The 15350-nt window shown below is 46.3% G+C and overlaps 1 protein-coding gene across 2 annotated transcripts in view; it reads left to right on the plus strand.

Moving 5' to 3' along the window:
• Window positions 1-226: 226 nt before the first annotated feature.
• samd11 (sterile alpha motif domain containing 11) overlaps window positions 227-15350 on the plus strand; it is a 67717-nt gene continuing 52593 nt past the window's right edge. For both annotated transcript variants that reach the window (XM_061075273.1, XM_061075274.1), the window contains exons 1-2: window positions 227-969; window positions 2119-2210. In XM_061075273.1, coding sequence (XP_060931256.1) covers window positions 261-969; window positions 2119-2210 — 801 coding nt within the window. In that variant the 5' untranslated portion in view covers window positions 227-260. The remainder of the gene's footprint in view (window positions 970-2118; window positions 2211-15350) is intronic.

Here is a 15350-nt window from a genome sequence, read left to right on the forward strand (position 1 = left end):
GCCACGTGGAAAGTCCCAGTAATTGTGATTTTTTTGATTTAATTGAAAGATTTCATAGACAAACTGTGCCTCCACTCAGAAACTGTTAAAAAGGGATATTCTACTTCTAATTCCCCCTGAAGGCAGAGACGCGTCGCTGCGGCCGCTCACGATGCGCGCAGGTTGCACGATGATGATGATGATGATGATGATGATGATGATGATGACCGCGGCTCAGAGCTGCTCAGCGCGTCAGGTATTAACACTGCGAGTGTGATTACATGTGGGAGGTCGGATCTGCGAGGCTGGCGGAGAGCCCTGTCGCCGCTGCGAGCTGGAAACTACTGAATGGGAATCTATCCGGCCACTCGGACACTCCGCTCCCGTCTCCCGGCGCCGCGGCGGCTCTGCGTAAAACCAAGCGGCGCGTCTCCAAGTCTGGCTCCGCGCCGCTCGCAGGCGGAGAGCAGGCTCGGTCCGGATCGGCCGAGGAGGAGCAGCTTCTTCTTCTCACTTGTTCTCGGGCTCCCACGAACATGCCTGCCATCAAGAAGGAGCGGCTGGACGGGGACGACATGGCACTGACCGCCTTCAACCAGTCCGAATACCTGGCCCCTTTAAATGCCACCGCCATCCCCGTGGTGACCCCGCATCCGCCGCCCTACGACCACATCTTCGCCCATCACCGCGCGTACTTGGGGCTCCACGACTCGGCGCTGCACCACCAGCACCTCCACCACCACACGGACGACTTGATGCTGGAGAGGTTCTCCTCCATCCCCGACTTCCAGCCCTTCTTCGACAACGGGGAGCCGTGCATCGAGGTGGAGTGCGGCGAAAACAAGGCTTTGCTTTATATCAATAAACTGTGCCAAGGCAGCAAAGGACCTTCAATTAAATACAGGGGCGAGTGGCTCACCCCCAACGAGTTCCAGTTCGTCAGCGGACGGGAGACTGCCAAAGACTGGAAACGGAGTATCAGACACAAAGGTAAGAGACAAGCGGCAGTGTGCTCGCGGTTCGTGGGCAGAGAGGGACACCTCACCACCGGCTCGGAGACACTTTTTACGCGTAGCCGATTCTGGGTAGAAACTTGGGTGTCGTGGTTGGGCGCTGGGTTTTGGAGTGAAAGGGTTACAGCAGCAGTCAGAGACAGATCTCCTCCACCAACACTCCGGGGCGCTGACCCAGAGTCCGGGCTGCGATCGGGCTCTAAACCCGGGGCATCAGGAGGAGACTGCGCCGGAACTGAGGTGAAAAGTTACCGACAGAGTTAATTCAGTGCGTAACAGTTGTATTCTTATTTGTATCATTATGGGATGAGTGGTTCCGTTTAGTGAAGCTGCACTTGTGCATGGGTGAAGAGACTTTTAGGACATGGAGGGATTTTCTGTCTTTTGAGATGTTGTGTTTAGTTTGCTCCTTCACACCAAAGTCAGAGTTTAACGTCACCATTAAGAGAGCAATTCAAACATTTAACCAAATATTTAAGAATATATCACATCTTTTTTTTTTTTACAGGTGTTTCTTTTCTTTTTAAGCATCAATGCAACGATAACGATCCGAGATATCTCATGTGGACATTCACTGCACAGTATTTTTAAGCAATGATTACGCATGGAGCGCGCACCCACCCACTCGCCACACACACACACACACTCGCACGTACGCTAGTTTATCCAGGGAGAGCAGACACTAGTTAAGGTGTATGTGTGTGTGTGTGTGTGTGTGTGTAGGTGGGAAGTGGGGAAGGGGGGGTGTCGACCCCAGGTCAAAAATGATGCCCGATAGATCAATATGCTGATTCCTGTATAGACTGATGACAGTACTCTGCTGTCTCTCCTCATGGGAAAATGAATAGAATTAAACTTCATGGCAAAAACTGAAAGTGAAAATTCCAGGTACTGACTCCTCCACTTGTATACTGTATTCAGATATTGGTTGTTATCCATTTATTTTTTTGTTTTAAAGATTTCTTTTTTAAAACTTTGTAAGTTTGGCAAAGATGGATTGAAGGAACAGACTCTTCTCTGAAGCTGTTGGTGTTGCCTTAACTCATCCTGTGTCATGCAGCTGATGAGTTTGAACATATTTCTACACATTCCCTGAAAAGTCACTTCTTTTCTTCTCTTTCTCCAGGGAAGAGTCTCAAGACGCTCATGTCAAAAGGAATCTTACAGGTGCACCCTCCGATCTGCGATTGTCCTGGTTGTCGAATTTCATCTCCAGTGGTAAGAATATTTCTTCTTCATCTTTCCTACTTGCTTTCACTGCTGCAACCTCTTTTTTGTCAACTTGTTAATACAGTGTGATAACAAGGATCAGGCTGTTTTAGATTGTGTTTGACTTCCCTGCAGTAGGTATGTAGGATTTTAAAACACGTTGGGTTGTCAACATGGTCGTCGAGATTTCTCACTGTTGAAGGTTGTAACTTGTCAAAGAGCACGATGCATGAGGAAAGATATATTATGTATAAGGGTTAAAAGACTGGTGTGGTATGTGGTACGATAATATCGCGATAAACTGAAATTAGCATGTTATAAGAACTTTTTTAATTCCAAAGTTGAGTTAATGGTTAATGCCTTCGTCTACTTGGTTCCTGTATCAAGTAAATCTAGTTTTATTTATTCAACGAAAATAACAGATTTGTCCGAAAAGTAACGATACGTACGAACCATCAAAACATTTTATTTTATTTTTCTCATAGACCAGATCACTGCTCTATAATTTTGATTTTTTTCAGCCTATTTGAAAGCAGGACTATAGCCACACGTATATTTCATTGTGATATCTGTGCTGTCACCAAGCTCGACATGCATGAAACAGTGTGTGTGTGTGTGTGTGAGTGTGTGTGAGAACACCGGAGCGTTGTCTCTCTCTTTGTAACCTTGACGGTGAAGCCCCTACAGGCACACGTGTCAACTTTGATGATAATTTTTCTCAGCATGAATATCAAATCCACTTTCAGCCTTTCACAGACGCCGAGTATCAAGCTGCCTTTTTTTTTATATTCGGAGGCATTGAGCTGTTCAGTACGGCCGCCTGACGTGAGGGCTCGTTGGCTCGGCTCCTCTGTCCCACTGAATCAGTTTCCTCACCTGGCTGTTGAACTTTTGTTTGCCTTGTGCTTCCCCCCCCGGGGCTCGGCCAGGGGCATGATGCCAAACCTCCAGGCCTTGCAGGTGTGTCACGGATATATACGGCTTCACCACTCTTGTGCGTGTGTGTGTGTGTTTGTGTCAGTTATGAGCAAGCACACCGCCGGCTCACTGTCGCCAAATCTGTTCACACAGGTTGGGAGAGCCTGTATGTGTGTGTGTGTTGTCTTCATGTGTGTGTGTGTCTGTGTGTGTGTGTGTTTTTATCACCACGAAGCGCATCTGTCGTCGCTCCCAAGCACTAATCTTGAGGGAAGGGTGTAAGAGGCTTAGCGAGCTACTGAGCGTGGCTACTGCTGATTATTGTGTGCGAGGCACGCAAGGCAAAGGTGGTTTAGATAAGCCGGAGGTGTTTGAGTGATACAGGTAAACAGGTAACATTTTTCACAGCCAAGAATGAAGACCTGCACCCTAACACGTAGGGTTCAGCCAAGACCAGTCACCCGAGGGAGGCAGGGGGCAGTGGAAACAGAAAGCAGAAATGCTCATCTCTTCTTTTTCTTATTTTTTACACGAGGATTTTCAAAATCTGAACATGTTTACTTGTGTTTAGGCTCTTTACAGATATCAAAGTGATCGGCTCGTGGCTTGCAAAGGCTTGCACAGTCCCGTTACGATGATAGCTGTGACAGTAAAACTTTGTTATTGACGTAAGCAGGGATATGAGAGCATTAAGGTCAGTGTAGCCTTTTTTCTCCCTCACTTCCTCGCCTTGTCTGTTGGTGAAGCTCGAAGTCGAACCCACCAATACCACTGTGACACACATCCACACACACACACACACACACTCACACACACACACACTCACACACACGCGAGCAAAGTCTGTTGGCAGTTCAGTGCGAGGCAGCAGTGAGGGTTAGGGCGGAGGAGGGAGGGCAGCGGGACTTGTATGGCCTGTACTGGCGTCTCCCTCTCTCCCCACTGACTCCCCTCAGGGCATGGCAGCCAGCACTCCCTCACTGATGAGCTCTCTCTCACACACACTCTTCCACACACACACACACACACACACACACACACACACACACACACACACACGCACACACACTACATGCCTGCCCACTGACACAAATTACCTCATGCAGACATTTATTTTGAAAGTTTGACGGCTGAACTTTGAGTGATCTTGTTTCGCTATAGGCATGAGGCAAACGATCATAAAAAAAAAGGAAAGAAAAAGTGCAGCAGCTGGCAGGAAGACATTTCACCTGCTCGCTCGGAACTCGTGGAAGTTCATCTGCTGCGTCGGCCCCCGACACAAGCTGTTTTTACGACGACGCGACACAAAGTGAACCGTTGTTACGCTCAACAGTTTGGAATTTGAATATGATCGTATAAATGTTCCTTCACGCTCCGGAATGAAATCAGTTTTATGACTGATGCGCTGCTGATGACGAGCTGTCAAGGTGCGTTCTTTTGCTGTCAAGCCCGTTATTATGGGATCATCAGGCGCTTAAATGATTTCTGTCTCTTGTCGGTGGCTGTGAACATTGACACAAGTTGTCCCTTGAAGTTGCTGGACCCTGTTTATTCTTTGTCTGGGACTATAATACTGAACGTTATTTACGCCTGTTGAACTGTTGTTCTTGGCTCTGTATGTGTGTGTGTGTGTGTGTTTTCTTGTACTTAAGTACATGTTAGTTTGTGTGTGTGCGTTTTCTGTGTGCATGTCTGGGACTATTTGTCATTGTGACGGCGGGCGGACTTGCCTGTTTACTGTGTGTGCACTTGCGCGTGTGTGTGACTGTGCATGTGTGTACGTGTGTGTCTCCTCCAGGGAGAGCTGGGCTTCCTCTGCTCTGTTTTTTCAGCGGAACTGGCGGAGGCCGGGAGGAAATTGCACTCCCCTCCTCCGGCTCTTAAAGACCTCCTCCAATCAAGGGCTCCTCTTGCAAAGTGGAATCAAACACATGCACACACTCAGGCACACACACACACACACACACAAACACAGAAACATACACACATACACTCTTTAGCATACAAATAGACTTTGGCTTCAGATTGTCAACTACCTACTGTACGCTGTTGCTTCCGCTGTGTACGTTTTGTGTTTGCGTGCATGCGTGTTGCTCTGGTTACGTTGCTATGGTAACGCCGGAATCGGTCAGTGGCCCAGAAGTGTGCAGAGCTGTGATCACGTGAAGTGTATTTGTGCACTTTTGAATGCATCACTCTGTGTATTGGACAAATTAGAGATTAAGTGAGCCCCTAATGAGCTGTTTGTTCACCGTGGGTCTTAATCTCGCTGATAGAGATCAATATCAACTGGAATGTGAGTCCGACGTTAGATCAGCACGATTCTAGATGAATAAGAATCATGATTTTCTTGGTTAAAATTAAGGTCACGATTTCTACAAAAATGTTTATCGCACTATTTTACCCGATGCAGAAGGAGACGACAAAAAATATGAAGTGAACACTCGTGTTTCTAGCTTGCTATATCTGACGCTGAAGTGTTCTTCTTTACTTTTTCGCTGGTAAATCGCTGGTTTCTCCTGCTCTGCATCACGTGGTCTAATGCTGTGTTGTCATTTATTGAGGCAGAAAGTAGTGTTTGTTTTCATGCAGCAGAAGACCAAGGAAAATGCATCAGACTTGTTGACGTTAAGAAATGAGATTGCATAAAGGCATTTTTTTTAAATCAAGTTTTTAATACGATCAAACATGCCGCTCAGTAACATGTAGAAAGCCAGTAACCGTTGCGCATGAACATACATGTGAAAACACGATCATTGTGCGTTTGTTGTTTTTCAGTTAATAATTCTGTAAAAATAGCACTTGGTTGTTAGCAAATTGGCAAATGTATATGTGAGCTTGTATGTACTGTACGTGCTGCGCTGAGCTTCTTAAGTAGTTGTACATATTTTTAAAAACAACGCATCAAAATGAAGTCGAAGCATCTATCAACCAAATGTGGTTTATCACATCAGTGTGTGTGTGAGTGTGTGTGTGTCAACATGTGATTTCCTCTTACGGTTGCACTGACAAGCTCACACGCAGCGTGCATATGACCACCAAGACCAGGAAGTAAAGTCCATCATTTTTTAACACCTTTTGATTAATTTTAACGTGGTAATTTAGCTGTAAGACCGTTATGATTTTGCAGATCATTATAATTAATGGTATGTATTTGGAAATCAATTCTTAACATAAGTTTGATTTTGTCTCTCATTTTGTTCAATGTTAATATTGTGATAAATTGATTTATTATGATAAAGATGGACACATTTAATGTAACGTTTGCTCCATTAAGTGTAGTTTTGTGTGTGTGATTTGTCTAAATCTCATCAAGGAGTGTATTTAATTGCCCTTGTGTGTTTTATTACAAGTGCGTCAAACTTGAAGATGAGATTCCATCGATGGTCTGGTTCACATTCGACTCCTGTCGGGACCAAAACAACAGAAAACCCCAGTTGAATTTTTTCCTCCTCAACTTTGCGCCTCCCTCCACTTCCCCTGCCAGGGGAGAGATAGAGACCTGGTGGTGGTCACCTGTGAAGCTGTGGTGACTTCAGCCGGCCAATCCCAACACAGAGAAAGAGCGAGAGAGGCAGAGAGGGAATATGGGAATACGGGAGGAGGAAAGGGAACAAGGGGGAGAGGGAGGAGAGCGAGAGGCGCACACATGCATGCTTGACTGCACTGCCACTGACCTCCCAGCGCCGCCCAACAGCACCCCCCCCCAGCCCTTCCCCTCCACATCACCATCTCTCGCCCTCTGTGCACCTCACCCCCCCCCCTTCTTAACGCCGCCGCCACCCCCCCACTCCATCCCTCCCTCCCTCCCTCCTTGCCCTGTGCCGCTTCACTGGGCTGCAACGGCAGGAGAGCGTGTGTCTGTGTGTGTGTGTGCATCCGTGCAAATGTGTGTGTGTGTGTGTGTGGGGAGGAGGGGGACTCGGTCGCCTGCCTGTCAGCCCTACAGTGCTTTCTCACTTTTTTTCTCTTCCTCTCACACGGCCTTGAACAACCAAGTGTTGCTTAAAGACTATAAAAAAACACACACACACGCACACGCACGCACATTATTTTGCTAAGTATGTTTCCTTGACAAGGCGTCCGATCTCATGGTTGGAGATGTTCTCCACACACACACACACACACACACACACACACACACACACACACACACACACACACACACACACACACACACATTGGGAGAAATGAAGAATCACAATTGTCGTGTCCTTGATTGTTTCCTGTCTGAGTTCGTCCCTCCAGTATAAAAGAATAACACACTCATGTTTTTTGCTTGGTTGATGATATTTCAATTGTCTCACACACACCTATAAAACATGTTGATTACAACGGCAGTAACAAGCAGCAACTTAACTTTTTGCCTTTGTACAATGATATATACCACTTTATTGCGTGCCTTTAGTTAGTGTGTGTGTGTGTGTGTGTGTGTGTGTGTGTGTGTGTGTGAGTGGTGGAGGAACGTGTTTATTCCTCTATCTCTGTGAAGGAAAGTGTCTGTAGGAGCATTATATTATTTTATGCCAGAAGAGTTCAGCATGTTTTTAATTACGGATCTGTTTATTCACAGCCGGTCTTGATCTTTGCTGTCGTTCCAGATATTGCAGTAAGTGTGTTTTTACGCACACACTAATAATTTGATTATAACCAGATTAGGAAAATATAAAGCCTTTCTTAGATGGTTTCTCCTTTCCTCTGACGGCGTAGCGTGCCTTTGTCTGATTTCTGTGAGTGTTTGGATTCTGAACATGCACCACAAAGGTCAGGGAGTGCAGCGGATGCAAATGGGTGTTTTTTTTCACACACAAACAGTGTCATGGCTCAGGGTGGGGAAAAGGAAACGGCGACTTTATTTTGGGATGACAGCGAAAACAGCTCTCATGACACAACCAACGCTACATGTGATAGAGATTGTGTTAAGTTGAATTAATCAAAGGACAAACGATAAACAGCAAATTATTTTCTTATTTTCTTATTGCTTTGTGGTGCTAATGAGGCTTTTTTCCACAAATCCACACAAACAGTGTCTGGACTCTCAGCCAGATCATATAACAAGTTTATTAGAGGGTTACTGAGGGAAATCTGCTTACTGCAAACCATGAACACACACACACACACACACACACACACACACACACACACACACACACACACACACACACACACACACACACTTTAATCAAAGCATTACTTTAATCAGATTATTTACAGTAATCAGGATATACCTGTCGTGTTTGCATTACCAGGCCATCTACATTTTTACGAAAGTTTGAAAAATCTAAAACGCCCTTGGGGGGTGCACCTGTGGAAATGTCCCAGCATGCTTTGCGGGACGAGACAAGAGATAAGTGGGTGAGACTAAACAAAGTTAAGAATTTTGCAATTTGCACTTGGTGATGAACTGAATCTGAGTCTCTCTCTCTCTCTCTCTCTCTCTCTCTCTCACACACACACCAATGGTTTGTTTTGGCCCTGTTTCAGAGCGCTTACGTGAACGTGGTAATGACCGCCTCACCCCTTCCCTCCCTCCCTCCCTCCCTCCCTCCCTCCCCTCGCTTATTTTTTCCTCCTCTCTCCCACTCCCTCCGTCATCTCCTCAATCCCCCTCCTCCCCCTTTCCCCTACAGCTCGCGCCAACTCGGCCCTCCATCCCGCCTCCACACACACACACACACACACACACACACACACACACACATGAACACACACACACACACACACACGAACACACACACACACACGCTGCGAGGTAACGGCAGACAGGCGCGTGACTCATTAGGCATTCGTCCCCCAGGGAGATCGCTGGGGGGGCGCGTGCGAGGGAGAGAGAGCGCCGCAGCTGCAGGAATGTCACGGGCGGCTACCGCTGTGTGTGTGTGTGTGTGTGTGTGTGTGTGTGTATGTGTGTGTGTGTGTGTGTAAGTGTGTGTGTGTGTGTGTGTGTGTGTGTGCTCACTAATGCTGGCTGGAGCCGGCGGCCGGGCACTGCATCTTTCAGGAAATAACGCAAGAAGGAGAAAAACACACACACACACACACACACACTAACACACACACACACACACACTAACACACACACACTAACACACACACACACACACACACTAACACACACACACACACACACACGCACACACACACACACACACACACACACACACACACACACTTATTAGTGCTCCTCTCCACCAAGAGCCGGTTTAAAAGTCTGAGATGAATTTAGAGAGAGAACATTAGATTGCCCTTCTAATTTCTGCTCGGCTCTGCAGGCCCACGTGTGCACGGTGACTGTGTGACGTCAGAACATTGTGTTGCTTTTTAAACCAAACACCCTGCTATGGATTTATGATTCCAGGACGCCACCCAAATGAATGGTTTTGGTAAATGGTAAATGGTTTTGTATTTATATAGCGCTTTTCTAGTCTTGATGACCACTCAAAGCGCTTTACAGTACAGTTTTACATTCACCCATTCACACACACATTCATACAGTGCATCTATTCGCAGCACTTTGTTATTCTATGGGGGGGCCATTCAGGGTTCAGACTGGGGATCGAACCGCCGACCTCCAGGTTGGTGGACGACCACTCTACCCCTTCTAATGAGTTAGAAGAACGTATGTGGCCGTGAATGTAAGCGCGTTAGTTACCACATGTTATCGCTAATGTTTTTTTCCTCAAATGTCGAAGCTTTATTACCCATATCCACCTATTAAATGATAATGTATTCTGAGTATATCTTGGCTCATGAATTGACCGCAATAGTTTACTTTTGACTTGTTGCCATTTTTAAAGATTGTTTTCTATAAAGTTGGCGAGCCCATAAGAACACTTATCCTGCACTCTGGTAAATCTCAATATTTCCCTTGCACGGAATTTCACTGACATCTTAAGGCTCTTATATACTACTACGAGTCCGTTTCTCGGAGAGGTCTCAGCAGGGGGCAAAGACTCTTTTTGATTTTTACTTCTCCGTCAGTCTACGTCCGGAAAAAATTCACCGCCAAACCCATAGGTGGCGCAACGGAAGACGAGCTCAGAGAAGCCTACCCCATTTGGGAAGAAGAAGTCCACGTGTCTCTGTTGACATGTTAGCTTGCGTCCCACACACTGAACCATGGCAACTAACAGAACTAAATAAAGTGACACCCAGCGGGTCAAGATGCTGATGTAATCGTTTCTTAGCGCAGCGGTTCCCCGGTCCTGTTTCCGAACTGTGTTGCTGATTCCACAGCTTGAATCTGCTTGAGGCTACATGTAGCTAGAAGCTACCCGGAGCTAGCTCCCCCCAGCTTCCACACACAGTCAGCAGGGACTCCCGACACTAACTACTACTATCCAGTGTTTGCTTCTAACCTGACGGTATTATAGAAACAGTGTCATGATAGAAGTGGAATTAAAGTCGTGACGGCGGGTTCTTGCACTGTTACCACCGCAGTTAGCATGGTGGCTAGCCTAGCCCGCTAGCCTAGCCTGCGCCGTTTTGAAAGCTCGTTATAACCGTCTGTGACCGTGCACACATGTCGTCAGTGCTCGAACGAGCCACCGTCAGCCGGACAACTCCGCTGGCTTAACACACACGTCACATTAATCGTAGAATCATAGTTGTGTTTGGGTTTGATGCTACATGGAAGTAAACAGGAAGTAAACAGGAAGTTTGAGGTCCGGAAATACGGAAATGACGTCATTCGGAAACGATGTCGTTCGCGGACCAATCACAGCCAAGAGCGGTCCGTCGGGTCTCCAACATGAAGACGGATAGTTAGAAAAATCAAACGTGTACGAAAAGCTGTCCGACGCCCTCGGAGAGGACGTTTCACGACGGATAGGGCGGTCTTATCTGTCCGTAATAGAAAAAACGGAGAGGCATAAATTGGCCTTTAGAGAGACAATTAGGTGGAACATTGTGTGGATATTCACAAAAGCTAAACTTTGCACATTTGTGTCAAATCTCCTTCACCTCAACATCATTGTCATTATACTTGATTGCAACAAAATATACGGTCACCCCAACAACTACAGCTTGAGAAAAAGTAAGGGAATGGGATAACAGTAGTAGTTTTTTGCACAAACCTCCACCAAGGCCCAACTGTCTCCCTAGCAATTCAATCTGAATGCACACGCATTGATATCAGTCCCTTAAAGTGACCTACTCTTTTTTCGTCAAGATCCATGAAAACGGTGAAAATGTTGAAAAACAGCATAACTCGCTTTGGTAAAGAAAGAGGGAGGTAAAACAATTCTGCATCCGTCTCCTGATCCAGATGCACACCAAAATGTAATGGGTTCTTCCCTGACCCACACCACATCCTCCCACCAACTCCTGTGGCAATCCACCCAGTAGTGTTTGTTTAATGCTTCTAAATGACACACAAACATGTCTGATCTACTGAGCGGGCCTCATGTCTTTCTTAGTGCTGCCATACAAACCAGTAGCCAGTCAGATTTAGCTTTAGCTTTAGCATTACCTTAATTTGTGGCCATATTCCGCTGCTCTATAGCAAACACGGTATAAACTAGTTTAAGTCACACTTGTATGATTGGAATATTGACAGCGAGGGGTATTTACATCTCATTCCGTTTGACCTATATTATGCTACGTAACTATAGAAACCACTGACTGTTAGTGTCAAACTGTGAGTATCAATCTTTCAGCATTTTCAAATTCAAAATGCTGTTGATCTCATGTTTTACATGAATGTGGGTGAAGAAAGTATTTGACTGGATGTGTTTGTCATGCACTGATAAGACCATAATTGTGTGTCCAGATTGGGTAATAAGTTGGTCAGTGTGTCCCCAGGCATGTGCGCATGTGTGTTTTTTGTCTTGTGTGTGTGTTTGTTATTGCGAAGCCCAGATATATTTCTTGGCCGCCTGACTGTCAGACAGAAAACGTGGGAGGCAATATTCATAGAGGTGCTTTTAGTGGGACTTTTATGAGAGACTTTTTTCCATGGCTGAAAGGAGGTTGACCACACACAGTAAGGTTGCCTCAGAGGCGCGTGTGTGTGTGTTTGTGCGTGCACGTACGAGCCGGAGCGTTCCGGCGCCCTTCCTCTCAGCGCCCCTACGTGGGCCGCCGGGGGGGTGTTACGCTTCGTGTTTTGTTTCAGAGAGCCCTCCCCCCCCCGTGCTGCGGAAGTGTTGCCGGAAGCAGTGGGAGCTCACCCCCGGTTCTGCGTCAGTGCCACTAAAGAAAGGATCGGGGCTTTCCGGGAGGAGGGGGGGGACGGGGAGTGGGAGGGGAGGGGAGGGGGGCTGTCAGCCTGGGTATGTCACGGCCATGTGGGTGGTTGTCTACACGCTCACACACAAACACACAGCTACACAAACACACACACACGCAAACACACAGCTACACAAACACACACACACACACAGCTACACACACACACACACACACACACACACACACACACACACACACACACACACAGCTACACACACACACGCACACAAACACACACACACAGCTACACTCACGACTGCTCTTAGACAAACTATTCTTGTATACATTATATTGCTGGCATGCTCCAAGTAAAATCCCCTGCTTCAGAGGGAAATTCTAAGGAGCAGGAACAGGTGTGTGTGTGTGTGTGTGTGTGTGTGTGTGTGTGTGTGTGTGTGTGTGTGTGTGTGTGAGTGAGTGAGTGTGCACGCGATGTGTGTGATGCCGTAGCGCATGTGAGCTTGTGTGTGTTTTTCCCTGACAACGCGGCGAGAGCACGAAAAGAAACTTGAGGCGGAGGATTTGTCTCTAACAGATGTGTGTCTGACAGACGCGACCGTGGCTGCATCCGTAGGAGAGCGACGCTCTGTTGTTCTGTGGTGTTGTTCCCCCCCCCACCCCCACCCCCAGCCCCCCCGTTACACCCTGTTGGAGCTCGAGCACTTCCTTCCTGTACGGCGAGGCCTGGTGTGGAAGTAGCAGGAGCAGCAGTGAGTGATCCTCGGTCCTCAAACGCCGGAGCAGAGCTCGTAGAAACCTCTGACAGGAAAGAAGAAAGGAGGGAAAAACCTCTTCTCTGGCACGGCTCGGAGAGAAAAAAAGAAGAGAAAAAGGGGTAGAAATCTGCAGAACTATGCGGCCTGCTCATCCTGGGGGATGTTTTCATCTTTCTCTGTCCCCCCCACCCCCCCCCAACTCCAACTCTTTTTAATGTCTGCCATTTGAGAGACTCCAGAGGGGCTGCACCTGTTTGCCTCTTGGCGAGGAGCCCCCCAAATCCCTCCTCCTGCCCCGTCTGCCACTCATGCTGCTGCACCTCCTGGGATGGAGGGAGCGAGGGAAGGAGGGAGCGGGGAGGAGTGGTGGAGAGCAGGGTTGCGTGTGGTGGAAGGGATAGCTGGAGGGCTCGAAGGCGTCCGGGAGTGAGAGCAGTGATGTAGGCACAGACTGGAGGGAGAGAGAGAGAGAGAGAGAGGAAGAGGAGGAGGGGGAATATTGTTTCAAATCCAAGTCCTCTCTTCCTCACCGGACAGGCCTCACATCTGTGGAACCTTGAGTCATCACATTCTCTTTCTTTTCTGTCTTTGCTCTCACCTTCTCTCTCCGGCATGAATCCACATCTGCCCTCCTTACATCCAGCCGGCTAACTTTTCTCCTCTGCCTGTCGTTCCTTTGCTCTTCAATAATTCCCTTCTCCTCCACTCGCCCTCCCTCCCTCCCTCTCTCCCGTCCCTGTCCCGTCTCTGTGAGAGGTCCATGTTAATCTGCAGTGACCTCTCCAGGTCACATTAAAGGTCACCCAGCTTCACTTCCTAATGACCCCGAGGGCAACACTCTCCTATGTATCCCTTCTTCTCACTCCTCATTCCTGTCAGCTTTGGAAAAAGAAAAAAAACCTCCAGCCCTTTTAGTTGGTTTTAGGTTAAAAAGTTTGGTGCAACTCTTTTTCAAACAGCTTGTGGGGAGGGAAGTTGCTTCATTACTGCAGAGGTACTTAAGTATTGGAGGATTTTTTTATGTAATTTATTCAGTGAATAAAGTGAGGACATTCAACAGTAACAAGTTTTAGAGATTAGGTTGTTTTGCTTCAGTTATCCTCATGAGGGTACAGCTACAGTCGTGTTATTATTCTGGCTCATAACCTTTTTTAATCTAGTATATTATTCTAACTGTAGATGAGAATATTTTTCAACATTTTATTTGTGGTTCCCAACCTTCTGTGTCTGATGTACTTCCACAGTCTTGTCTGAGGATCTGTACCTCTTCAGTGACTGAAATGTTCCAATACCGTTTTCCCTTCCTGATACCGATTCCAAGTTGGATTTTACTAATAATTATATGTCGATAGCACTTTTCAAGCAAATAAGCACAACATGTATTGGCCAGTACAGAGTACAGATCCAATACCATGGCATTTAAAAAAAACACCACCTCATATGATGTATTTTAACAGCTGCATGCTGCTAACTCTGAATGGAAGTGATGATTCCTATTGCTGTATGATCTGACTCAGGTTAAACCCTGCTGGACTTATTCAAATATTTTGATATTTAGCCAGCACAGTGGCAGTTTCTCAAAACTGCTGTTTTGGAGCAGTGAAGAACAAGTGATCTCCAGGAAAAGAAACTTCCTGTTTTATCTGGAGGAAACATATAGACTTTAAAAATGTGGTATCAGATCAGTACATAGATTTGAGTACTCGCGTTTCGCATTTTCTGCAGAATCAGTGACATTTCCAATGCTTGTATCAGATCATCTCTACCTTTAAATATTTATAATTCAATTTAAAATCGGGTATTATTTTGCACTGTCCATTTCATAAAATATTATTATATATGTATGTATATATATATATATGATTATTTTTCTCACACCTTGTAGCCAGTTGTTAGACGTCTCTGCTTGCTCACTCAGAGTGTTGAAATATGTTTTTTGATCAAAATTAAAATTTCTATCATTTAAAAGTAATTGAGTTACATTGCCATCTTTCAACATGCCCCCATCTAACTGCAGGAGTATCTCCTAACCTGTCACCTGTCAGTACTCCTGATTTGGAAATATTGATTCCGTTTGTTCTTTGAGAAAACCTTAAAAAAAAGCAACACAAAAATAGTCAATCAATACAGCTCAATAAAACTAAGATACCTTTGTGTTGAAGTCTTGAGTCAAACCGAGTCACAACTTAAAAAAGACACGCGCAAAACAGCCCGAGGTGCCTGGAGACACTACTGTTGTGTTGATGTTTTTGTACTTTAAGGTCCAGGAATAATGAATCTTGTT

The sequence above is a fragment of the Limanda limanda genome, chromosome 7, assembly GCF_963576545.1.
Source record: "Limanda limanda chromosome 7, fLimLim1.1, whole genome shotgun sequence".
In the NCBI taxonomy this organism is placed as follows: domain Eukaryota; kingdom Metazoa; phylum Chordata; class Actinopteri; order Pleuronectiformes; family Pleuronectidae; genus Limanda; species Limanda limanda.